Source organism: Antechinus flavipes, chromosome 2 (genome assembly GCF_016432865.1).
Source record: "Antechinus flavipes isolate AdamAnt ecotype Samford, QLD, Australia chromosome 2, AdamAnt_v2, whole genome shotgun sequence".
In the NCBI taxonomy this organism is placed as follows: Eukaryota; Metazoa; Chordata; class Mammalia; order Dasyuromorphia; family Dasyuridae; genus Antechinus; species Antechinus flavipes.
Window position 1 is genome coordinate 434,449,043 of NC_067399.1, and position 27,435 is coordinate 434,476,477.

The following is a 27,435-nucleotide window of genomic DNA, read 5'->3' on the forward strand; positions in this document are numbered from 1 at the left end:
AGGGGTTTACATTTGAAGCCAGATCATTTAGTTCCAAGTCCATCAATTTTTCCTTTTTATGATACCACATTAAAATAGAAGAGTACTTTTTATGAATTACTGAGTGCTATTCTTCTACAACAACCTAAAAAAAAATCTACAGAGTAAATGTTTTCATACAAAAATTAACATTCAAATAAAGCTTACCTCAGTGCTTCATGGATTATTTTTCATGGGGATTTATAAACCCCTTGTTATTTTAGGTTATACTGTAAAATACTGGAAATAATATTCTTTCTAGTCACAAGTCTGTGATTGAGGATGTGAAGGAATGTAGCTAAACAACCCCACCAAAACTTTTAAAAATATATAATTACATTCAGGCTCTCAGCAATGGCCTTCCTTAAGAGCTCCTCCTCTTTTTCCACCTGGTCATTCACTTGCTGTGCTTCCTGTTCACTCATTTTCAGAGCCAAAGCAAACTGCTCATCTTCCGTCATCTCTGAGAAGGAAAAAAAATCATATATTTATGTGAATAGAAAGAATGGAATCACAGGTTAGTAGGAGCTAGAGAAGACTTCAGGGATCATCTAATCTAATTCAGCATAAATACTACAATTTTCCCTCCATCTAGAATTCTATTCTGGGCCTTTTAACCTTCCAGACTTGGATTTCTCCACTATATCATGTTCTACATTTGCACAGGTTAAAGTTTTCAAGCCCTCCATAATTGTCTTACCAAAACATGGACTTGATCCTGAGCTCTGAAAAACTAATGTCCCTGAGTTGTGAACTGATCCAACCATTCTGGAAATATGTGCAAAGGGCTATCAAATTGTGCATATCCTGTGATCCAGCAGTGGCTCTACTGGGTCTGTAACCCAAAAGAGATCATTCAAAAAAAGGGAAAAGGATCCATGTGTGCAAAAATAAAAAAATATTAGTCTTTTTAGTAGTGGCAAGGAACTGAAAACTGATGCCCCTCAGTTGGGGAATGGCTGAATAAGTTATAGTATATGAATGTTACAGAATATTATTGTTCTATAGAAATCAGCAAGATGATTTCAGAAACAAACCAACATGAACTGATGCTGAATGAAGTGAGTAGAATCTGATCATTGTACACAGCAACAAGAAGATTATATGATGATTGATTCTGATGGACATGGCTCTTTTCAACATTGAGTTGATTAAGGCCAATTCCAATAGAGTAGTGATAGAGAGAACCATCTCTGCATCCAGAAAGAAGGCTGTGGGGACTGAAATGTGGATCACAACATAACATTTTCATCTTTTCTGCTGTTGTTTTGATTGCATTTTTTTTCCCTTTTGATCTGATTTTCCTTGTGTAGCAAGATAATTGTGGAAATAAATACAGAAGAATTGCATGTTTAACATATATTACTTGCCATCTAGGGAAGAAGGTAGGGGTAAATGAGGGAGAAAAATCTGAAACACAAGATTTTGAAATGGTGAATGTTAAAAAATTTTTTAAAAATCTTTGCATGTATTTTGAAAATAAAAAGCTATTATTAAAAAAAAAACCCTATGTCCCTGATGCACAAGCAAAGCTGGAAACATTTCAAATAAAATCCTGGAGATAAAGTCTCTATATCACTGAAAGACCCTTTCTAACTAATTTTGAAAAGATTTATCGCCAAAGGATTGAGCCACCAAGGTTCAGGTTTTTCAATCAAAATGCTTCAAAGGAAGACATCATTGATGCATAGATGCATATATTCTTTCCCTCTAATGATGCAAACTGCAACTTAACAATGCCTTTCTGCTCTGAAATTTCACTTATCCTATACATTCACTATAGAGGAAGGAAAAAAATCAGCTAGGTGGTGCAGCAGACCTGAAAATAGAAGGATTAGAGTTCAAATCCTATCTCAAACACTTACTAGTTATATAACCCCTATATCAGTAATCTTATTATATTAGCTATATATTATATTATATACTATATTAGTAATCTTTTAGCCTCAGTTTCCTCATCAGCAAAACATGGATAAAAATAGAACCCACCTCATACAGCTGTTTGAAAGACAACATAAGTAAAACACCTTGCAAATCTTATAAATGCATCATATAAATGCTAGCTATGAAATGATGAGTATCAAAGAAAAAATTTAGTGAAGATTCTAGTATATCCCGAATTAATGTCTGATACTGTGTTAATGATGATTAAAAAAAAATTTTCCAAGGATGATTTTGTGTTGGATTTGTGCTCCAGCACAAGGTGTGTATGTGTGTGTGGGGGGGGGGGGGGGGGGGAGAGGAGGTGGGGGGGGGAGGGACTTTCCTCAACCTTTCTAGATTCGTGGTATTCCATGAATACCAATGAAACACTTTATCTCTTGCTCTCACTATGGGTGTGATGAAATAATTTCTCCCATAATTATACATTGATTTAATATCATCCTATATAGTCACCTGTGTTACAAAATTCCTCACTTACAGTGTATTAAGACCTATAGCCTCTACAATGCCCTTTGAATGATATTCAACTTTAATAATTCAGATTACAGTATTTCATGCCTTGAAGTCACATAACATCATCATCAGTACAGTGGTAAAGACTTTATTTAGGAAAAAGTTTGGAGTTATTAAAACAACTATAATTTCTTAAAGATATCCAACCTACTCCCCTGAGGACCTTCTATTCTAGATCCTAATTATTGTCCAATACAATGAATGTCCAATATAAATATATTGGATAATCTCTATAGGCTTTTCTTCCGATTGCATAATCATAGTTATTTTTCATCCACTTGTTTTTTTTCTTGTGTGGTTACATAGGGCAAATTCTCTTGAATGATAACATATCTCACTGAATGAATTTCATTTAGAAGGTGCTGCAATATTCCAGGATTTCAAGAAACCAGCAGTCATTTACAAACAAGAACACCTGGAAAAATTCATGATTCACAGAGAATACAGCTTTTATATGAATTGAATTGGCATTCTACTACATCCACCATAACACCAAGAATAGCTCTGGTGAGCATACATCTGGTTTTATCCCTTATTTCATAGCATTGCTGAATATAGTTTACTCTGCTGTTCTAACTTTCAACATATCTTGTATTATTCCGACACATGCATGAGAGACCCTCTTATCAGTGAATAAACACTGAGGAAGCATTAAACTCTACCAAAACAATCAATAAACAATCAAAATAAATCACTGAACAAAAAGTATAGCAGGATTTTGTGTTCCTTACCATTTAGTCCATTGTTATTGAAAAGATATGATTTACTCTAAAGTACAATCCTTTCTAGATTGGCTCCAGAAGGACACTAGAAAGGATGCCCTTATGAAGGATACCCTCAATTTGTATTTCTATTTTGTTCAGTCCTGTTCAACTCTATAAGATCGCATTTTAGGATTTTCTTGGCAAAGATACTGGAGTGGTTTGCCATTTCCTTCTCCAGTTCATTTCATAGAATTAAGACAGAGGGTTAATTTGCCCAGAGTCATAAGATAGTAAATATCTGAGGCCATCTGAATTCAGGAAGATGAATCTTCCTGATCCCAAGCCCAGTGCTCTATCTAGCCACCCAGACGCTCTATCAATTTATGTGTAAAGTCACATAGAAATGTTATAAAAATATAAAAATACAAATGTGAGTCAGTAGTAGTGGGTATTTTATTGGCTGTTGGTTTTTAACAATAAGTTTCAGGATTAGGTTGAAGGGGTACCTGTAGTGTCTTCCTCCCTTCCATAAACTTCGGGAATCAATTCCCCACTCCTCACCAACTTCAAAACTTTTACATTCAACATGAATCCCCTTTACGGTACAGTTGGTTTTTCTGTCTTTGTTCTCCTCAATGCCATATTTACTTCCTTCAGTAACACAACCCAGAATATATGATAGATTCTAAATGTGATAGTTCCATCATCATTCATCATGAAGATAATTTTATATAAAAATTCTTATGAATCTTCTATTTTACATGTCATCCTTTCAATTTCATTCTTAAATGTTTTAGAGATGATAATGCTTAAACAAGTCATTTGCTAAATTTGCTGAAGTTCTTTTTCTCTCCACTATTTTTTTTTTTTTGAGGCAATGCTACTCATAATTAATTGCCCACTCCTCAGTGGCCTAGGTTCCCTTCTTTTGCTTGCCAAGAAGATCAAATGCTAGTGACTGGTGCAGTTTCTAGGTACTTCTGTTTTCCTCATTGTGGCAACAGATTTCCACCAGTTAAACGTCTGTATGAAATTACTATAACTGATATTGATGTCCTTTATTTCCCACTCTTCAGGGGCAATAACTTATTCATATTATGATGGAGTTGTTTTAATTGCATGTGGCATCTTTATTTTTTCATCTAGTTTTGATCTTTGATCCAACAAATCTATAAATTTGGCCCCACACAAGAATTAGGAACACACACTTCTCCATTCTTTGTAGAGATAGGGAGCTATGGGTTTAGAATAACTGTCAAACATAGCTGGTCTGTTACTGGTTTTGCTAAAGTGCTTTTTTCCTCTCTTTTTAAAATCCTGTTACAAAGGGCATTTTGCTGGGTACTGTAGAAGGAAGGACACACTTGGAATTAAAGATGATGTAAAAAAATTGTTATCAATAAAAAGAAAAGTAGAAAGAACTGTTAAAAACAACAACAACAAACAAATCAATGGTATGATGTGTACATAATCAACTAATTTACGAATTAATCCCATATCAGTAACAAGTTGCTTCTCAGCTATCAAAACAATTTCATTTTTGGAGGCATTATGTATTTTTTTTCATATTCAATCTGATAATTTTTATCAAAAGTGTTCATTCAGATGTGTGATCTGTTGGCCAATATTATTCCTTACTCCTAAAATCATATTTTTTAACCATACTTAATTACACCCATCTTTCATCATAGTCACCACATAAGAAGTATATGATTTAATTTTAAGAGTCCTCCATAGAATTTCTACATCTTCTATTTTACAACTGATGAGCACAGGAGCCATCACTGAACATGGAATCAACATTCTTTTCTTATAGTGTTATTAATAGTGAGAATATCAAGATTCACACAATTTAATCTTTTTTAGCAAATCTACTCTTTTGCATCTAAACAAATATCACACATTCTAACAGCTCATAGTTTAATAGTCTTAAAAATTGTGATTCTTAGCCTTCCAACATTCTCACATTAAAGTAGAAGTAAAAAAAAAAAAAAAGTCTTATAAGACTGAGGTCTATTTTATGTTTTTCTTTGTATAATGGGCTGCTATGGCCAAAAATTTCATTTCCAAGTAGCCAATCTATTAAATGTGAGACAGTTTTAACAAGGTTGATCCTCAAAAAGTAAACTGCTGCAAGGCTTGTGGCCAAAGTTAGTTTTGTTTTGTTTGTTTTTTTAATATAGTAGCATTTGTCCAGCTTATGCACCAATGGCTTGGTTGAAGAAAACTCAAGTTCACCTCTTTATCATGATAATATACTTATTGAAATTTGAATCACAACAAATCATCTACTAAGCACCCACAGAATTTGATCACCATCATTGTTGGGGGAAGGATGGATCCTTCAATTAATTTATCTTAAATTATTTCCCTTTCGTACATCTGTTTTGTAATATGGACCTTAATAATCTTATTCTAATCATTAATTTGCACATGACAGCTACAATTGAGCACTATTACAATTTTAAAATAAAATCACATTCTGAATTTAAATAATTAATTAAGGCAAAGGGACCTGGGAAGGGAAAAAATTTATATTCCAAAATAACAAATTTATACAAGAAAGAAAGTGAATTGGCATTTTCCATAGACATCATTTTTCCCTATTGCCATACATGTATATACAAAACATACATGACTATACACACAAATGTGTGCATATCCAATCCAAATTTCTCTCCTGAACTACAATTTCTGAATCACCAATAGCCTAATTGGGAAATTCCATTAAAAATATTCCATAGGAATCTCTTCCAATGTTTATAAAATATAACCATATTTTCCTAAAAACTCGTTCTGCCTCCAAATCTCCTTATTTCAGTTGAGGATACCATCATTCTTCAACATCACTCAGGTTTCTGACAACTCTTCTTTCTTTCTCACTCTCCATATGCTACCACTTGTTAAGCTTTGTCAATTCTGCCCCTACAGTTTTTCTCATATACAACTCCTTTTCACTATTCCCAGAGACTATAGCCTAATTCAAGTTCTTATCAATTCTCATTTGAATTATTTTAATAGAATCCTAATTGGTCCCTCCCCTCCTTTCTAATTTCTCCTCTCTCCAATCCATCCTCTGAACTGTCAAAATCATTTTCCTCAAATATTTATCTGCTCTTGTCACCACCATTTCCAAACTCTAGCCATCATGCTCAACTCCCTTTCCCTTATTAGAAAACTTTGGATTTTGCTCTTGGAATGCCCGGTTTTGATAGACAACTCTTTTTTTTTCATGTTTAGTATTTTATTCCCCCCCCCCAATTACATGTAAGAACACAACATTTGGTTTTGTTCCATTTTGTTTTTAGATTTTGAATTCCATATTATTGTTCTGTAAGAAACAACCAACAGAATGACTTCACAGAGACCTGGAGAGAATTGATGCTAAGTGAAATGAGCACAATCAGAAGATCATTATACACAGCAACAGCAAGATTATACATTGATCAATTCTGATGGACATGGCGCTCTTCAAGAATGAGATGATTCAGATCAGTTCCAATTGTTTAATGATAATGATAGCCATCTACACCCAGAAAGAGAACTGTAGGAACTGAGTTTGGTTCACAACATGTTGTCGTTTGCTTACATTTTATTTTGTTTCTCTTTTTTTTTCTGGTTTGATTTGATTTTTCTTGTGTAGCAAGATAACTACAGATATGTATGTATATATTGGATTTAACATATATTTCTTTTATTATTATCATTATTATTATTATTATTATTATTATAGCTTTTTATTTACAAGATATATGCATGGATAATTTTTCAGCATTGACAATTGCAAAACCTTTTGTTCCAATTTTTCTCCTCCTTCCCCCCACCATCCCCCAGATGGCAGGATGACCAATATATTAACATATATTTCTACCATGTTTAATAAATATTGGACTACTTGCCATCTAGGGGAAAAGGTTGGGGGGAAAGGGGGGAATTGGGACACGGGTTTTGCACGGGCTAATGTTGAATAATTGTCCAGGCAGATGTTTTGAAAAAGAAAAAGCTTTAATAAAGAAACAAAAAACCTTAGGAGTTACCTAAAAAATGGAAAAAAAAAAGTTCTGAATTTAAAATTTTATTTCCCCTCCCTTCCTAAGACATTAAAATAAAACACTTTGATATAGATTACATATGTGCAATCATGTAAAACATTTCCCTATTAGTCATTTTGTGGAAGCAAATTTGAAAGAGAGGGAAGGATGAAAGGAAGAAAGAAAAATAGCACATTTCAGTCTGTATTCAGATATCATCAATTCTTTCTCTGGAGATGAATAGCATTTTTCATCTTGAGTCCATCATCATTTAAGTCATTCACAGTTCTTCACCATACAATATTGCTGTTTTTGTGTAAAATGTTCTGGTTCTGTTCACTTTACTCTGCATTAGTTTATGTAAGTCTTTCCAGATTTTCTGAAATCATCCTGCTCATCATTAATTACAGCACAATAACATTTCATTACAATCATATATCACAACTTGTTCAGCCATTCTCTAATCTTTTCAATTTCCAATACTTAGTACTACCAAAAAAAAGCTATTATATTTTTTTGCAAAAGTAGTTTCTTTTCTTTTTTAAAAAATCTCTTTGAGATACCAATTTATTGCTTGGTCAAAAGATATGCAGTTCCAAATTGCTCTCCAGAATGATTGATCAGTTCAGAATTCCACCATTAGTACCTTAGTGTTTCAATTTTCTCACATCTTATCTGATAAATGAGGTGGTACCTCAGAATTATTTTAACTTGAATTTCTCTAATCAAAAGCGATTTAGAACATTTCTTTATTTGACTATAGCTTCTTTTTGATTTCTCTGACCTATCTGTTCACATCCTTTGACCATTCATCAATTGGGGAATGACTTGTATTCAAGCAAACTTTATCTTGCATCATTTCCTGGCCACCATTTCCCAAACCATGCTGTCATTTCTATCTCTTACCTCTTTAAAATCCTTTTCAGTTCCCCTTAAGAGTATCTTAAAATACTTAGAATTAGAATGTAAGCTTCTTAAGGACAGATATTATTTTGTTTGCTTATATCTATCAGTCAGCAAGTATTGAGTGTTACTACATTACCAAGTACTATAGAGAATACAAAGAAAGCCACTTTCTTTGCTCTCATGGAATTAACATTCTAATGGGAAAACAATATATAAATAATTACTTAGATACAAAATATATACAGTGTAAGTGGAAAATTATATCAGAAGGAAAGGAGTGGCAGATGAGAGAAGCCAGGAAAAGTCTCCTGCAGAAAATAGGATTTGAGCTGAGTAATGAAGACAAAAAAGCTAAGATTTAGCGCCAAAAGGTGGAGAAGCATTAAAGCCATGGGGGACAGTCAGTAAAAATGTTATAGCTAGAAAACTAATGTAAAAACATACCAGAAATTAAATCACTAACTGTTCAGGATACTACAAAAGAAATTCATGTATAGGTGAGGGTTGTACAAGTTCAACTTAGCCATCCTACTAAGTATGAAATTCTGAGATCCTGTGACACTGAAATGCTTTTGTTTTATTTCTTGACCAACAGGAATTGGTTGATTATATTTTGATTAGCGATGAGTTATTCTCTTTGGGTTTGTAAGGGAAAGTGACTTGAAAATTTTTATGAAGCACCAAGGTATATAAAGAAGATGGTTTTAGTAAAAGAACAAACAAACAAATAAATAAATAAGAAAATATTAAGCATTTACTATATGCTAGGCACTGGGTATATACTGTTCCTGCCCCCAGGAAGCTTGCATTCTATGGAAAAGACAAAGGATACATAAGCATAAATACAAGACAAAATAGGCAGAACGGAGCCTTTATTAAATTCTTATCATATGCCAGGCACTGCATTAAGTGCTAGACTTCAAATTAGTTTCTATGCATCAAGTATAATCCATCTACCATTCAAAGTCCAAAATGATTTTTCTAAAGTACAGATCTAATTATATAATCATCAAAACACAAACCTTATTATCTTTAGGAACAATTATAATATTCTCCATTTGGGATTTAAATCACTTCATAATCTGGTCTCTTCCTTCATTTCTAGTCTTATATTTTATTGCTTTCTCTTTAAGGACTCACAATCCAGTAATACCTTCTCAAAACTCCAAACATTTTTTACTAGATAAGCCTAGAATTCTCTTCTTCCTTATTTCTGCCTTTGGGCTTCCTTGGAGTGCTTCAGAGTCTAAAAATCCCATTTTCTGCAAGAAACTTTTCTTAATCTCAACTCTAATACTAAATGTTCTCAGTTCTTTTCAACTAATATTAAATAGAAGATAATTTATATGGGAACTACTGGAAACTATCAACAAAATTGGCATGGCTATCCTGCTCCTACCACTTGTTCAATTACAGTAGAGGTGTCCAACGTCTGGCAAAAATATCAAACTGGCCAGGGCAGATTAAAATGCAATTGGGAAACATATTAACATTATCTACATTCTATTGTATTTTTATTTATTTTTGCCAACATTTTTTCTGAGTTCACAAAGGCCAATTTAATGATCCATTTCTGAGTCTGACACCACTGGACTAGAGTATTTTGTAAGCAAGGTGTTCCAGAGCTTTCAATTACTACCTCTTTTGAAAATTAATGGCCATGCTATGGTACATTAATGTAATAGATTACATTTTTACTGTAAGAACTGAATATGACTTTAACATAGTAATCTGCCATCTTGAGGAGAGGGTGGGGGGGGGAGGGGAAAAATTGGGACAGAAGGTTTGGCAATTGTCAATGCTGTAAAATTATCTATGCATAACTTGTAAATAAAAAGCTATAATAAAAAAAGAACTTAATATGAAGAGTTCATAGGAGCAACAAAAAGAAAAGAAACTTAACACTGTGAAGTTTTCTCTCAAACAAAACATGAGAAAGTATACCTCACTGATCCCTTCTTTCTGGAGGGTCAAAGGAAGGGATGGTGCATGATAGCTATGAAATACTGCATATACCATGTAACTAGACTGGCTAATTCTGTCAAACTGCCATTTTTAATATTCATTTTTATTCTTTACTACAAGAGATGGCTCTCTAGGTAGGTTAGGAAAGGGATTTTTTGGAAATAAAACACTATAAAAACAAAAGCCATCAATATAAAACAATTTTTAAAAAATACTAGGCAGAGAGATAATCCATCTTCATGGTTAAGGACAATGGAAGACAGTGGCTGAATTTCTTTCAACGATTTTCTATTCCTATAAGTTAAGGGAAATATCATATTCTAACCCATCATCAGAAATACAAGTTGAAGGATGCCAGTGTCTAATGTAGTGCACAGAACAATGTTTACAGTGATGATCAAGTGATCTAGACATGGTTAAATGATGTTTAGCACATTCAGTTTAGTTTGAAAAAGCAGGAAAGTATGTAATAAAGATTTCTGTCCAAAATGGTTAAGATGAAAACGAAATTGGGAAGCTTAAGGGAACAAAATTTCAAGCAGATTGACAATTTGATTCTGTAAAACATCTTTTCTTAAAAGTTCTAGAGAGCACCAAGGCACCTCAACCTTCTTTATCATTATTTAAAATCATGGAGGCAGCAGAACAGAGAAGAAAAAGCATTGACACTAGAGTTAAGAATACTGGATTTCAAACCCCAGTTCTGCTACCAACATGTATGCCCATCAGCAACTCATTTATTAATGTCTGAGTCTTAGTTAATCTGTAAAAGAAGAATAATACTCAATACTACCTTATCTCTCAGAACTTGTGAAGAAAACACTTTTAAAACCCTACAATAGAGATATAAATTATTATAATACATCCCTTGGAAAATGAACATTAGTTTGCATACAGTCTTATTTTGCATGCCAGAGAAACATCAGATCCCTCTGTTACTCATAATGGCTCAAGACCAGACCTGTGATTTCATTGGTATAGAGCAGGGCTTCTTAAACTTTTCCCCACTCATAATCCCTTTTCATCCAAGAAATTTTTACATGATACCAGGTATATGAGTATATAAAATAGTTATGTAAACCAAGTACTTGCTGATAAATCAGTTTCATGACCCCTACATTCAGTTATGTGACCCCATATAGGGTTACAAACCACAGTTTAAGAAGCTAGGGACATAGAAAATGGCCTCTGCCAATGAAGGTAAACATGGTCTCTTCTACCTATAGTTTCAAGAGTTCTGCTTTGGGCAAAGCTTCTTAAATTGTTGGTCATTACCCACATGGGGTCACATAACTGAATGTGGGAGTTAGGAAATAATGATTTATTATCAGTAAATATATGATTTTTATGCCTTTTTACATACTTATATACCCCAGGTCACATAAAAAATTTCTTGGGCAAAAAGGGATAAGTGGAAAAAGTGTAAGACACTCTGGCTTAGAGTAGTAATGAGAGGTTTAGCACCTCTTCCTAAGTCACAGAGATCCATACAGGTAAGAAACAACTATCTGGAACTTCTTGCTCTAAGGTGCTCTATCTACTACTTTACATTTCTTTTCATTCATAAAATAGCTATAAATATGCCTATTTCCATGAAGACTTATGATACTATTATATACTAATAATTTCATCACATTCCATATTCCCTGCCACTTAAACAAGATGATAAAGCTGGATCTAGTCATCAAGTCCAAATGTCTCATTAAAATAAGGAAATGGAGGCCTTGAGAATAGATGTAATTTAGTAGATGCTTAATAAATTATGTTGACTGGGTGTTGTCCAATCATATGCTGCCCAAGTACATTTGAAAATGCATTTGAAAACTGAGCATGAAATTTGAAACAATGAAACATTTTGAAACTTGAACTTTTCAAGTCCAGCGTTTCTTTTCTAGTATGCCATACTCCCTCTGAAATACTATGTGTCAGGGAGATTTAAAAAGCAGTTATGTTCACCTTCCCTCCTTTTCCAGGTCTCAATTTCCTTATCTGTAATAATCTATCTTAACTACCTTGCCAGCTACAGAAGGATCACATTAACCACCTTAAAAACAGTTTCAAAGCAATATAAACATGAGATATAAAAAAGGCCATACTCTTTATCCCAACAATAAATAGCCTATAGAAAAGAAAAGAAAAAACATTCAGCAACTCATTCCCATCAGTTCACACAATTTAATCAAAAGTGATGCAAGGTTATGCTCTAGGCCATCACAACAAAGGAAGCAATCAAGACATATTTTACCCTTAATTCTCAAGTGTTGAGGAACTTAAAAGGTAGTATAAAAAGTATTTATAGCAATCTCACCTGGAAGTATGCACCCTAAGTGGAAATGTCAGACAGAATTCACCCTCAGAAACCAGAAGGATTGGTATTGACTCTTCTACACAGTATCTTATAATTCTGCTTATCTGTCTCATCTTTCCAAAGCATGTGTGTATGTACATAATTTGGAAGAGGCTGCTATCACCAATCATAATTTATGAGGCACAAGGACTCAAGATGTTCTGTTAGTTTCCCTCTGCTATGTGGACAGACTAAGACTCTGGAATACAAAACTAGATGTTTCATATATCAGCAAGTCCTACGGACAGTGCCCATACATCAAATGGTGATGCCAGCTCAAATTTGAAGTTCACTATGCCTATAAGGCAAATTACTGGATAATTTCCCAGTATTCATCTGTACCCCCATCTCCTCACTCTGAGCTCACTGCTCTTACCAGTCACTACAGAACATCACACTAATTCCCACTACAGCATTTCACAGATGTATCCAATTGAACAAGACAAACTCCATTTCACCCAATTTTTTTCCCCCTTCATCTCCTTCAAAAATATTTCTTCTGATAAAATAAATGCCTTATACATCCTACTAAGATTTAGTGATGATGCATTACAGCAGCATAATAATGATCTAACAATGAAAAAATATATGACTATTTTACCCAGGATTTCTGAATCTTTGCTGTCAGGAAAACATTAACAATTAATTCAAATTGTATCATTTTTACTTGTATAAATATTTTTTATTTTAAAACATTGACAAACAAGGCAAGGGGAAAATCTGTTTAAATTCTGTGTACTATTTTATCCTACCTAAATAAAATATCTCACCTACAGGCTCCAACAAACAAGTGACGGCACAGACTTGGAAATAGCTTTGACTACAACTAAGAGTCAACAAGAAAACATCAAACTTACAGAGGCAAATGAAAATACACAAAAATATCTACTATGAACATTGAAAAAATAGGCTTTTTTGAGTCAAGATATTATCTGCAATAAACAGGAGAGTATGAATAAGGCCTAAACAGGCTTTTTTATAAAATTAGTATTAAACAAAATAAAGATTAGCACTGATAACTTAAAGTGTTAAACAAAAAGGGTATTGAACTTAGAGTTAAGAAAAGAGCTGGGTGCAAGTTATGGTACTGTCACTTAGTAATTTTTTTCTCTCCAGGTTTTTTTTAAATAATATTTTATTTTTCCAAATACATGCAAAGATAAATTTTCAACATTCACCCTCGCAGAACCTTGTATTCCAAATTTTCTCCCCTCTTTTTCCTCTCTCCCCAAGAAAGCCAACAATCTGATATGGGTTTAATTTTTATCACTTAGTAATTGTAGTAAAGGTAAATCACTTAAATGAGTTTCCTTGTGCTTCAGTTTCTTCTTTTGTAAAATAGGGTTAATACCACTTGAACTATCTATCTTGATTGGTGGAAATGAGAGAAGCACTTTGTAAACTTTCAAAGACTGACAGAAATGTTAAATTATACTTTGAAAGATTTAAGAACTCTGATCAAAGCAACCAACCACAACTACATTATTATAAACCACTCATCTCTAAACAGAAAAGTGGTGGAGTCAGAGGCATATTTGTTATAAAGGCTTTGTTTTCCTTTTTTTTAAATGCAGGTGGGGAAAGGGGAAGGATGCAATAAGCAAATTAAGCACTTCTAGTGTGCCAAGCTCTGTGCTATGCATTTTAGAAATCTTATTTCATTTGATCCTCAAACCAATCCTATGAGGTGGGTACTACTAATTATTAAATATCCCCATTTTACAGCTGATGAAGCTGAGACAAAAATTTGTCCAGGAAAAAATTTCTAAGTTTTGGAAGTCAATTTTAAATTCAGGTTTTCTTGAATCCAGGCCTAGTGCTCCACCCATTATAACATCTAGCTTTTTATCTGGGTAGAAACAAAAGGAGTAGTAAGATTTTTGCTAATTGAAAAAAATAAAATCTAATTTTAAAAAATGTTCACTTATGTAAAATGAGCAAGGTCCTTGTGGCAAAACAGACAAGTAAAATTTGTCAACCAATAGTCACAAAATTATAATAACTAAAAAAATACTCATTATTCAGTGACAAAATATCAATAGATTATAAACATTAGTTTTAAAATATCAAGCTGACATTGAATAGGGATAAATTAAGTTATATGCTTGGATGAAAAATAAACTATACAAGTACAGGAAGGGAGAAGTTAGATAAGATAATAGTTTACATAAGAGTTTTAGTGAAGTACAAATTCAAAATCAATGTTAGTTATCAAATAGATGCTACAAAAGCTGAAGCAATCAGACTATGTTAATAAAAATCTTTATGCTTTTTGTTTAGATTCCTTTGTGATCTGTGTAGCTTATGCACCCTTTCTAAAAATATTGTTTGGAAATGCATAAAATAAAATACATAGTATTACAAAGGAAACCAATTACACTGATAGGGACATATGAAAATATTTTTTGAAACAACTTTATGGATTTCTGTTAAGAATTCCTGCCAGGGGCAGCTAGGTGGTGCAGTGGATACAGCACCAGCCCTGAAGTCAGGAAGACCTAAGTTCAAATCTAAGCTCGGACACTTAACACTTCCTAGCTGTGTAATCCTGGGCAAGTCACTTAACCCCAATTGCCTCAGCAAAAAAAAAAAAAAAAAAATTCTTATTCCAGACCAAAGGAGAGCATAGTCCCAATATCTTCTGCTATAGTCTATCTATATCTAGAGTATTTTGTTAAATTTTAGGCACTACACTTTATGAAACCACAGTATGGGTCTTCTGACTCTTTGAGGCTCCATGAACTAGAAGGCAGATAAAATAACCTAAAAGAAATTCTACTGATAACCAATGTAAACTATTTCTGAACCTGTTCTATGTCTAGTCATTATCTTAGTGTAGCACACTTCAAAATCAGTAAGATTCAAGTTTAACCTCAAACCCCAATTATTACAATGATTATGCAGATGTTAGTCTCTCTGAACCTCTGTCTCTTCCTCTGCTAAAATGAGGGTAATAGCTTACAATTTCTACTTCATAAAATTAATGTGAAAAAAATAATGTGAAAAATTATTTGGTAAAGAAATAGAAGTGATTACCATAGTACAATAGTACAATTAATTATCTCTTCCTAGTGGAGAAATCAGCAATACTGTCGCTTCCAAACTAATTAGCTGAAAGCCTCCTACTTTCCAAATGACAACATACGTGTAATTTTTCTTTTGGTTGCACACTTTGCTCTATCCAACTGCTGCATTGTCCTTGTCCTCAGCAATCCATTCTCTTCCCCAGGTTCCTGTTGCAAGCAAAAAATAGAATCAGTTTAAAAATAAAACAAGCTCTCCCTTGCTTTCTCTGGGACTCAAATTCTGTAATAAAGAGTAACAGGTCCCTGACCTGAAAAGAAAAGGTCATTTTTGGAAAATGGTGATTTCAAATCTGAAGAATAACAAAAATCCTTTCATTCTAACAGCACTGTACTATCAGTGAGGTTTCAAGGAGCCATGATCTCATCATTCTATCAGGATGAACATTCCTTCCTTTAGTACAGCCAGCAATCCATCCATTCCTTCTTTTCATCCTATGTTTCATATTCATTGAATTTTAGAAAGTCTCAGATTTACCCAAGACTGAAGGCATTTCAGTGATATATGTTCATTATCATTATTTCAAAGATACTAGTGCAACATTTAGGTGGTCAATCTGTTCTCTCTCACTAAGCACGGTGCTTTTATGTCAGGCACGGTACTAAGATTAGGAGATAAAATAAGAGGCAAAAGGTAGTCCCTGCCCCCAAGGAGCTCACAACATGCAAATATATACAAAGCAAACTATGTACAGAATAAATAGGAAATAATTAACGGAGTGTACTTGATTTAAGCTGAGTTGAGCTGGAACTTGAAGTCAGGGGAGATCAGTAATTGGAGTGGAAGAGGGAAAGCATTCCAGGTACAGAAGGATAGCTAGAGAAAATGCCCAGAATCTAGAAATGGAGTATATTGTAAGAGAAATGACCAGGAAGACAGTGGCACACTGGATTAAAGAATATGTGGTGGGGAGTAAAGTATAAGAAGAGTGAAAGGCAGGAGGAAAATAGATTATGAAAGACTTTAAGTGCTAAGTAATTATTTTGTATTTGATATAATAGGGAGTTGGGGGGAAGCAAGCACACATGATCAGGCCTATATTTAGGAAAATCACTTTAGTAACTGGAAGGAGAATGGACTAGAGTGGGAGAGAGACTTGAGTCAGGCAGATCCCACCAGCAAGTTACTGAAATAATCCAAGTGTGAGATGGCAAAGGTCTCCACTAGATTTCTTCTGACTCTTGCTATATGACTAGCCTGCCTTATTTTCCTAGTCATACATATCCTTTATGAAGTCTCTTAAACCATTTCCTAAGCAATTCCATGATCACAAGCTGCTGTTGCCAAAGTCCACCCTAATACTAATTCTCCCAGTGACGAAATATAAATATAAATCATGGAACACTATCATCTCAGAAGAATCGCAACTGTATGTAACCCAAAGTATAACAGAAAGACACATATGCAATAGCTTTTATTCAGAGAAAGAGACTGAATCTCCAAATGAAGAAAACTGCCTATCCAGCAGTCTCCACAACTTAAAGAGTTCCCTAAAGCACTGAGAGGATAACTAACTTGCCTGTATTACAAAATCAGTATATGTCAGAAGTTCAAATCTCACAGGTTTCATACCAGCTCTTTATCTACTCTATACAATGTTGGAAATCTTAACTATATAAAACTATTATTAACAATAGCTATCAATATAAGGGGGAAAAAATTAAATCCCAATTCATCAAAAAGTATACACACTCAAGTACAAGAATTTAGGGGCAGCTAGATGGCATAGTGGATCTAGAGCACCTGCCCTGAAGTCAGTCTCAGGCACTTTATACTTCCTAGCTATCATTTTAACCCCAAGCACTTTCACAAAAGAAAAAAAAATTGCCTAGGTTTTGTTTGATTTTTTTTAAAAAATAGTTGTAAAGCTAAATTTTTATTGGGGAGAGAGAATTACTTTTAAAGAAAATTTCCTCCATATCATCCTCCTCTGAAGCTTCATCATATTGTGGCAATGACTCTGGGTGCTCAAAGGCTCTACCAGTGAAAACATAAGCTGAAAAAAGTTTCAGTTTATGTTTTCACTGAAAAAGGTTTTATATATACAGTTCTGGCCATGGGCCATGTCTCTGTGATCCACGAACAAGCCAAAGTAACTTCAAAAAGATTCTTACCAAAAGTGGGGCTATAGAGTACAAGCTTTAATGATTTGTTTTAGTAAAAGTTCTTAATATGAGGCCCATGAACTTGAATGGGATGCTATGCATATTATCTTAATTTTTACTAAAGGAATATAACTGAAATTTGACATTTTCTTCTATTGTGACTTTAAAAATATTATTCTGAAAAAAGATTATTTAATAAATTTCATTTAATTAATCTAATTTAATAAAATTAGACCTGAAAAAGGATCTAATAGGTTTTTCATCAGATAACCTAAAGACTGAAATCTTTTAGACAAAAAAGGTAAAGAACTCATGAACTTAAAAATTTCAATCTACAATAAAAGTCATGAAATTCCAATTCTTTTGAAAGATTTAAGAACTTGCTTATCAGAACACACTTTCTGATAGGTTTTTTTCTAGTTTGCTTGTTTTTTTAAACTTTCATTAAGTTTTTATTCTTGAGTCAGGATCTCCTTGCTCTTAGACAGATTGTCAATTAGCTAGTGAAATAGCTCCTGGATGCACAGGTTGTTCCTCATAGTATCAGTTCATACTTCCCTCAAATCTGGAGAACTAAATTTGTACTCAAAGATAACAAAGGAAAAAAAATTATGGTTATGGAGACAAAAGAAAGGCATCCATTCCTTCACTGTTACTCCAACTTCAGGATTCATAAGCCCTTAAAGATAGTTATTTATCATGTAATTCCCATTCAAGGGCATGTATGCCTTTCTAGAATATTATTTCTTTTCCCTCAGCTTTTCTTTCACAACTTTTTGTTATCTTTATTGCCCCAAGCATGACAAAGCTAACAGATTATACCTTAATCCCAGTGACTCTTGGTAGCAAATAATTTTCAACAAATTTGCAGTCAAATTATTATGTAAAAAACTTACTTATTTGACTGGTTGCCCACTCACTCATATTCTAGTCACTTCAAAGCATACATAATGCAAAACCTGGAGAAACAGTTAAAAATCCAGTAACATGCAGAATAAGGCCAAGTTAAGTCAAACTCCACTATTTTCCACAACTATGAAGAAAAGTGACAGTGACAGAAGGAGACAGAATAAGGCAATTTTCATAACAAGAGGACCAAAACCACACTCTAAGGCACACCTAACGGTCTAGAGAAGCATAGAAAACCATTTATCTGGTAAGCAGGCCTAAATATCCCCATACCAAAATGGTATTTGTTTTGTTTTGTTTTTCTTGGGGGAGGGGAAGGAAAGGAAACCTTTTTAAAGCTTAGTGATAGTTATGTTTGGTTTGAAATTTCTAATACATACAGAATCCAACCAAGAAAATTTAATATTACAATACTAATTACTGGCAAATATAACAGAATGGAAAGCAGAACAAGACTTGAAAATTAAGATCTGTCTTTAAGTCCTGGCTCCAACATTTATTGTATGATCTTAGGCAGATCACTTCTCTTTTGAGATAATTTATTTGCAAAATGAAGGAATAATACTTCTTATTTAAGAAATTATTTAAAAATAATAATTCTTCAAAGAAATGCTGAAATGGAAATAATAAGTCATAATGTAATACATAAATATAACACAGCCTTTCACGCAGACAAATCATCTTAGAATTAAGTCTTCTTGTATAACCTTTTAAAATAAAGATTTTTTTTAAATAAAACTTTTTAAAAAGCTAAAGGTTGACTGATATTTATGGAATGCTATGGGGTGGGAGAATAAGAGGAATTAGGGGACACAGAATTTCATGAGAGGAAAAAAATTAAAGTACGAAAGTTTAAATGAGTTAAAAATATATAAATAAAATTCTCAAAACACGGTTTTTAACGAGTCTTCCAATATTTTATAATTTTTTATTATTCCTAAGTATTCTCTAAAGTATGCTGTATGTAACTGAAATAAAGTATTCCTTGCATCTCCCTCACAGAAATAAGGACATGATTTCACTTTCTACAGCTTCAATCTTTAGAATTATTAAGTGATTCTAAATTCCCATTTAGCCAAGTTTTACTATTACTTAAATAGAAAACAAGAAAAGAACACTGCATGCTGTCCCCAATTTATGAACAGGACTTGTTCCAAAAGTTATTTTGCTAAAGGAAGTTTATAATTTCACTCATAATTTTCAAATCACTTGTTCCTTTATTCTTAGTTTATCTGAACATTTGTGTTTCTTGATAAATACTAAGAATATAAAAATACTTTAAATTAATTTATTAGGTGGATGATCAGAAGGCAGAAAAGTACTTTCCCACAGAGATAATATAAATTCCCATGCAAGATCACAAAAGGTTATTTAACTCAGAATATATCTAAAAAATTCTTGCTTCAATATTTCAAATTATGATTTCACTAGTCTGGGAACTTTCTCCAATAATCATTCCTTAGTGGATGATAGCTACATTCCTATGGTCAAAAAGATTCATCTAGAGGCCAATCCTGAAGTGATGAGAACTGAAGAATAATTCTAGATAATCTATAACCTATCATATATTAACAATGTTCCTACTAGAAAATAAATTGAGGGGGGAAAAAACTCAGGTTAGATATTATAATGGATTATATTGGTTTTAAATGAAAGTTGAAACGTAATAATCTTCTTTAAACAGTAATAACAGGAGAAGGATATTCAATAAAGTTATGATTTTGAAGATATTCTGAGTTATTTCAGCTGAGCAAAGTTCCCCTGACTTGTGGTTGACCATCACGGTCAATCAGCAAAGCACCAGAAAGAGGATGAAGTTACTTGTGGTCACTTTGTATTTGACTGGCATGGAAAGTGACATTAAGAGGATGAGCCTTTAATCCTTTAAACCATTTTAAGGAAAAACTAGACTAACTTGCATGAAAAGCTGAGAATAAGGTATTTAGGATATTGCTCCCACCTCAATCTGCGACTGAAAAAACAAATGGGGGGTAAGGAAAAAACAGAAAAAATTTTAAACAATTATTCTGAAAATTAAAGAAGAGAAAATTAAAAACCACAACATCACTGAATTAATCATTTAAAGGAGCCAGTTTAAAAAAAATATTGAGATCATTTAAAAAAAGAAAAAAACATAATAGCCAATATCAAAAGTAAAAAGCAGAATTTATAACAAATGAAGAGGAAATAATGGAAATTATCAGCAATTCTTTTGCTCAGTTACATACCCTTGATGTGAACTAAATGGATAAAAATTTATAAAAATGTAAATGACCTAGATTAACAGAACTAATTAAAAGAATTAATAGGAATTTAAAATAATACAATCCCAGGGAAAAAAAAGAAATTAAATAAACAAGAAAGGAAATCCTGAAAGAAAAAAAACCAAGAACCAAATAGACTGAAATGTAAATTCCATTAAATATTCAAAGCACAATTATTTTCAATATTATATAAATTATTTTGAAGACTTGGAGGAAGAAGAGGAAATCTTATTAAATTTACTCTTTTGATACAGGAAAGAACTTGATATCTAGAGAGAGAAAACAGAAAAAGAAAATTTTACACCAATCTCTAATGAATAGTGATACAAAACGAGGAAAGTTATATATTCACTACAGAAAAAGATTATATATGATGAGTAGGTCGTATTTCTCAAAGAGGAAAATCAACAAGAAATACTACAAGTCAAACAATACACTTACAGATTGGCTATGAATCATTTCAGTGACACAATTAATGGAAAATTCTTAAGAGAAGATTCTGGGCTATAGGTTATCTGAAAAGAAAACTGCAAGTATAACACTGATGAAATCCAACTTTGTGGAGATTCCCAAACCAATGTATTACTGTACAGAAAACGGCTATGTTACTCCTGTTAAAGATCAGGGTGACTACAGCTAGTACTGCATTTTTAGTGCTACAGAGACATTGCTTCCTTAAGCAATTCTTCAAGTAGGCAAACCAGTATCCCTGAAGGGGCAGAAACTAGTAGACTAAAACTGAACATAGAGCAAGTGTTTAAGTATGAGCTTTCTTCCATTTTAGTTACCACCATGTACTGACTGAAAATTTGTCTCTATACCATTGAAGATGAATACAAATACAAGTACAAGGCACATTCTCTGCTATCAATAACTCAGATTTTGCTACTGCTCCTTCATGAAAGGCCTTTAAAAATCTAAACTGGGGGTTACTGGAGGTATCTTTGGAGGCAATGATGCTAGCTAATTAGCTATGACAGCTTCCAGTTCTATGGCTTGAGGATTTATTATGATCTTGACTACAGCATCCAGAAAATCTTAATCATGCAGTTCCAATAGTGAGGTATGGCTTTGAAATAGGATAAAAACAAAAAAGATACTAGATTGTCCAAAAATCATTATTTGACAAAAACTACTCTGAAAAATATAAACCAATCTTGCATAAATCAGTATTCTTACAAGATATATACCACAACAAATTGAAAATGGATATATATGACCTACATCTCTAAAATACCATAATGTAAGCTAACTGAAAAGAAAGAAAATATTTTTTACAACTCTAGCTAGGTTAAGAATTCTTGACCAAACAAGTAATGGATAGGAGCAAAGGACATAAAATGGGCAATTTTCATTACATAAATTGAAAGGGTTTTGCACAAACAGGATCAATGCAATTAAAAAGGAAAGTTAACTGAGAAAACACCTGTAGCAAATTTCTACAATCAGGATATGAGATATATTTTGAGAATTGTTAAAAAATATATATGAAAATAAGAGTCATTCTTGTACATATAAATCATCAAAAGATAGGAATGAGCAGTAAACCATCAATGGCTACATGTATATAAAAATTTAAAGTATTCTGAGGTTCTACCCAATACTGATTATATTGGCAAAAATGATTTTTAAAAAGGAAATCGTATATGTTGAGGGAATATACAGGCATAACACTGTACTACTAACTTAGCTGAAAATTAGTCCAAGCATTCTGGCAACCAATCTGATAATATGTCCTCAAACATACCACTGTTTGCCCCATTTAATACCATTTATTACTAGGCATGTACCCAAAGAGGTAAAAAAAAGGAAAGGAAAAGCACAAAACCATTTACAGCAGCACTCTATGATAGCAAGAAAAAAAATGGGGGAAAATCATCAACTATGGAAATAGCTTAAATAATTAATATATGTGACTATGATGGGATATTTTCAAAATAAGTTTTTACTAGTGGATTTTTTATATTATCATAGTTTCCTTCTACAGCAAATAACATTCCATATAAAAAATAATATTTAAAAAAGGGGGAGGGAAAGAGAATCAGTCTGATCAGTAAATTGGAAAAAAATCTGAAAACACATGCAATGTGTAATACTTATGAACCTCCTACATGTACAAAGATATGGGACAGGAGTGCCTTTCACTTTATAATTAAACTTTCACTTAATAATTTTACAATACTGATTCACAATTTGTAGACATCCTTTCTATTTATATTGCAAGGCATCATGTATACTGTTTTCTTGGGTTTACTTTACTCTGCATCAATTCATAGATTTTTTTTTTTGCATATTCCTATGTATTCACTGCAAACTATTTCCTATAACACAGTCTTACCCTACAACGTTCATATATTACGATTCATTTAGCCATTATCAATGAATAACAATCTACTTTGTTTCCAATTCCTTGCTATCACAAAAAGTGCTACTATAAATATTTTGGTATATCTGGGGACTTGATTTTCTTATTAACGACTTCCTTGAATATAAGGTCCAAAATGAAATCTCTAGATCAAAAGGTATGGACACAATTCACAATTCCAACATCAATGTACAATTATCAATTATTTCTACTTTTGTTATATTTAATGATTTGCATTTCTCTTATTAATGATTTGGAGGATTTTTTTTTATAATTCTTCTTTGGAGAACAGTTTGTTAATATACTTTGACCACTTACCCATTGGGGAATAACTTTGGTCTTCAATTTGTTAATGATTGTTTGTATATTTTGGATCCCAACGAGAACTAGAACAATTTATAGAACTACAACTTTGACAAAAAACAAAAAATTATGAAGAAAAAATATGATTGATTCAGTGACCAATCACAATTACAAATGATTCATATTGTCTATATCTCTTTTCCAGCAGACATGCAGTATGCCAAAAGTACAAAAAGAATCATTTTCAAATATGCCCAATGTACATAAGTTTTGCTTGAAAATATTAATTTAATCAAAGAAAAGGCTTTTTTGGAGGGAAGGAGGTTGAAAGGAAAACTATATAGGACGGTTTGAATAGCTAGCAATAATACCTGCCTCCCCAAAAAATGAATTAAAGAAAAGACTATCAATAAAAAATCTTTTGGTGCAGTGGATAGAGTTCTAGGCAGGAAGATTTTATCTTTTTGACTTAAAATCTGGTCTCAGACATTTACTAGCTGTGTGATTCTGGTTAAATCACTTAATCTTGTTTGCCTCAGTTCCTCATCTATAAAAAAATGATCTGGAGAAGGAAATCAAATCACTCCAATATTTTTGCCAAGAAAACCTCTATAAAAGAAAATGATTAAGAGACTATATATTTTCTTTGCTGAGGCAACTGAGGTTAAGTGACTTGCTCAGGGTCACACAGCTAGGAAGTGTTAAGTATCTGAGACCAGATTTGAACTCAGGTCCTCTTAAATTCAGGGCTGGTACTCTATCCACTGTGCCACCTACCTGACCAAGAATATACATTAAGTCAATAGTTTATGTCAATAATCTAAAACTTGGACAACAAGTGTAAATGAGAGAAGGAGAAAGTATACTAATGTGAAAAGATCATTTTTAATTTTTAGCAAAACAGTGGCAACTAAACTGTAGCACATCTTTTTAAAAGATGTAGACAAAAGCTAAAAAAATAAAATAAAATAAACAAAAATAAACAAAGAAAAAAAAACCAAAACTGCAAGATTCAATAAATGATTTTCTAAAAGACTGAAGAAATACTATGGCAGCCTGAGACTGTTTTTCAATGTCTTAGGAAAGCAAAGGCTTTTATCCACCAGGAATACTTCAAAGTGACAGCTGAGGATCTTAAAATAGAGGATGTGAAAATTGAAATAGACAGAGATAGATAAATCCAATTCATCAACTATCCACATGAACTGTTTTCACACAGAATCTAACTGGTTAGTGACCCGTGTGGGCAAATTTCTTCTGGCAGTATGACAGATACTCCCACCAAAATTTTCACAAGGGTAATTCTACAACAGAATAGACTTTTCAGAAAGATTCACGTGTATAAGTATATTTTATATAATACAGTGAAAATAGCCCTAGATATAAATTCAAAGGCACTCAGTTCAAATATGAGCTCTGCAATTTACTATCTGTGTAACCTTGGGCAAACAACATAACCACTCCAAATATCAGTTTCCCCATCTGTAAAGTAATGATGTTAAAATAGATGATCTTTTAAAGTATTAATCACTTCTAAATCTATGATCCAACATTTTAAATTAAGACACTTAGAAATGAAAGGACAAAGAAAAGCATGAAAACAAATCTGATCACCTAGAGGTGTGCAGTTATCTCCAGGCTCTTAGTTCTAGGCTGTCTCCAGTGTCTGCAGGGAGATTTGGTCTATCTAGCATATGCCAGGTCCTATCTCTCCCCCAAGATACCATTCTGATTAAGCAACCATTTTTAAATGGAATTGTCTTTCTTTACATGCTATTAACAGTTGTTCTTTTCAGCAGTGGTAATGTTCATACTTTCACATTCTCCTTGTTGGTCCCCTGGGAACTAGTAGCACACATCTTTAGAATTTAGTGTTGAAGTAATCCCTGCTTCCACAGATAGGAAGATAAACTCTAAGAGTCCCAAGAATAGTATCTTCTCAGACCATCAACTAGTTACCACTTAGTCCCCCTAATCATCAATCAGAAGATCAACTCCTGAAGATGAAACCTATCAACTACTGCTGCAAGTCTTAAGTAGTCCCTGCCTCATCAGAAGCTACAACTCCTAAAGATCCAGAAAAGAAAGCTCTTACCACCAAAGTACTTGACACTATCAAATGATTAAACAGGCTTTATCAATGGAAAAGATACTTAGAAGATGCATTACCACTCTATTAAGTGATACAAGAGTGAAGAAAGAAGCAAAATATACCCAATGATTATAAGGAAGACAATACTAAAAGGAAATAAAAACAATTAAATACAATAAACAACTAACAACTGGATCGAACAACTTTGACCCATATACTAACAACATAGAGCTCCTAAAGAAATGAAGAACTTAAATAGCTGGAGGAATTGTTCAGTTGTCAAAGCTAGGCCATACCAATATAATAAAAATTATAATACTACCAGAATTAACTTATCCTTTAAATGCTATACCAAATGACCAAAGGAATACATCAGAGAATTTGAGAAAATAACAATAAAATTCATTTGGAAAAACAAAAGATCTAGACTATTAAAGGAAATAATGAAAAGAAGTAGGGAAAAAGAGGAGGAGAAGGAATAGTACTTCCAGACTTCAGACTTATTATTAAGCAGCAGTCATCAAAACCATCTGACGTTAATTAAAAATGTAGAGAGAGTTCAATGAAACAGACTAGACAAGGGAGAATTGGAAACAATAAAATTCAATAACTAAAGGATTGAAAAATTAGAAAACTTAAATTATTAAAAAAAAATCCTTATTTGCTTAAAAAAAACTGTTAGAAAAACCTAAAAAGTAATTTGGAAGGAACTAGGCTTAGGCCACTATCTTACACTATACATTTAAAAGAGTGCTTAATACTGAACATCATTTTATCAAAAAATTAGAAACGAAGCGGGGCTTACATCTCTCATACTTATGGATGAGATATATTCTTAACCAAATAAGAGATAGACTATTATGAAAGATAAAATAAGTAACTTTAATTACATGAAACTGAAAAGCTTCTGTGAGACAAAATTAATTCATCTGGAATAAATTTTATGGAAGTGATTTACTGGGGATTTTTAAAAAATTGTTCTGATAAGTTTAATATCCAAGATAAATTATCTATAAGTATAGGTTTTGAACAATTTTCAAAAAAAACTGCAAAGTATTCACAACTACATAAAAGAATGCTCCAAATCATTAATAAGAAAAATGAACATCTAAACACTGAAAATTCACCTGCATGCTTGAAATTGGCAAAGACAAAAGGTGAAAAAGACAATGTAGGAAGGGTTGTGGGAATATACATAAACTGATGCATTGTTGGTGAAACTATGACTTCATACAACCATTTTGGAAAGCAATTTGGAATTATGCAAATAAAGCACCTAAAAAGTCTATCATATTTGACCCAAAGATTCAAATCTGGGGCTCAGATCTTAAGGAAGCCACTAATAAGAAGCAAGTTCCTAGATATGCCAATAGATTTATAGTAGCACTTTTTGTGATAGTAAAGAACTGGAAACAAAGTAGATGCCCAAACAAATTGTTTGTTAGCTAAAACAAACTGTGGTACATGTCCATAGCTGTTAAATATTGCACTTTAAAAAAATTTTTCTTAAGGTATTGATTAGTTAAGACAACTTTTTTTTCTCTTTGATAGTACAATTTGTTATATGGGATGACTATCTGGGAGGAGAGAAGGATACTTGAAATAATTATGATAAAACAGAAGAATCAATAAAATTTTATTTTTAAAAAATAAACTACAAAAGTGGAAAGTGAACTCCGGTTTTAAGCATTTTCAGGAAAAATATTTTCAGAAACATTTTATAAAGTTTTTCAAAACAAATCTTATTTTGGATCTGGTAAACCTCAACCAATGAAGATTGGCAACTATTCCTCACTTTAAGATAGTAATATAAAGTTGCCTGAAGGATAAACAATGTGTATCAGGGGAAAGACTAGAATTCAGTTTGTTCTGGCTCTGAATCAAG

General features: G+C 32.7%; 1 protein-coding gene across 3 annotated transcripts in view; it reads right to left on the reverse strand.

Moving 5' to 3' along the window:
- The window catches only part of UIMC1 (ubiquitin interaction motif containing 1), a 137,705-nt gene that overhangs the window by 67,417 nt on the left and 42,853 nt on the right, over positions 1-27,435 (reverse strand). For all 3 annotated transcript variants that reach the window (XM_051979009.1, XM_051979008.1, XM_051979011.1), the window contains exons 3-4: positions 15,574-15,661; positions 357-481 (exon numbers count right to left, since the gene is read on the reverse strand). In XM_051979009.1, the coding sequence (XP_051834969.1) occupies positions 357-481; positions 15,574-15,661 (213 nt within the window). The remainder of the gene's footprint in view (positions 1-356; positions 482-15,573; positions 15,662-27,435) is intronic.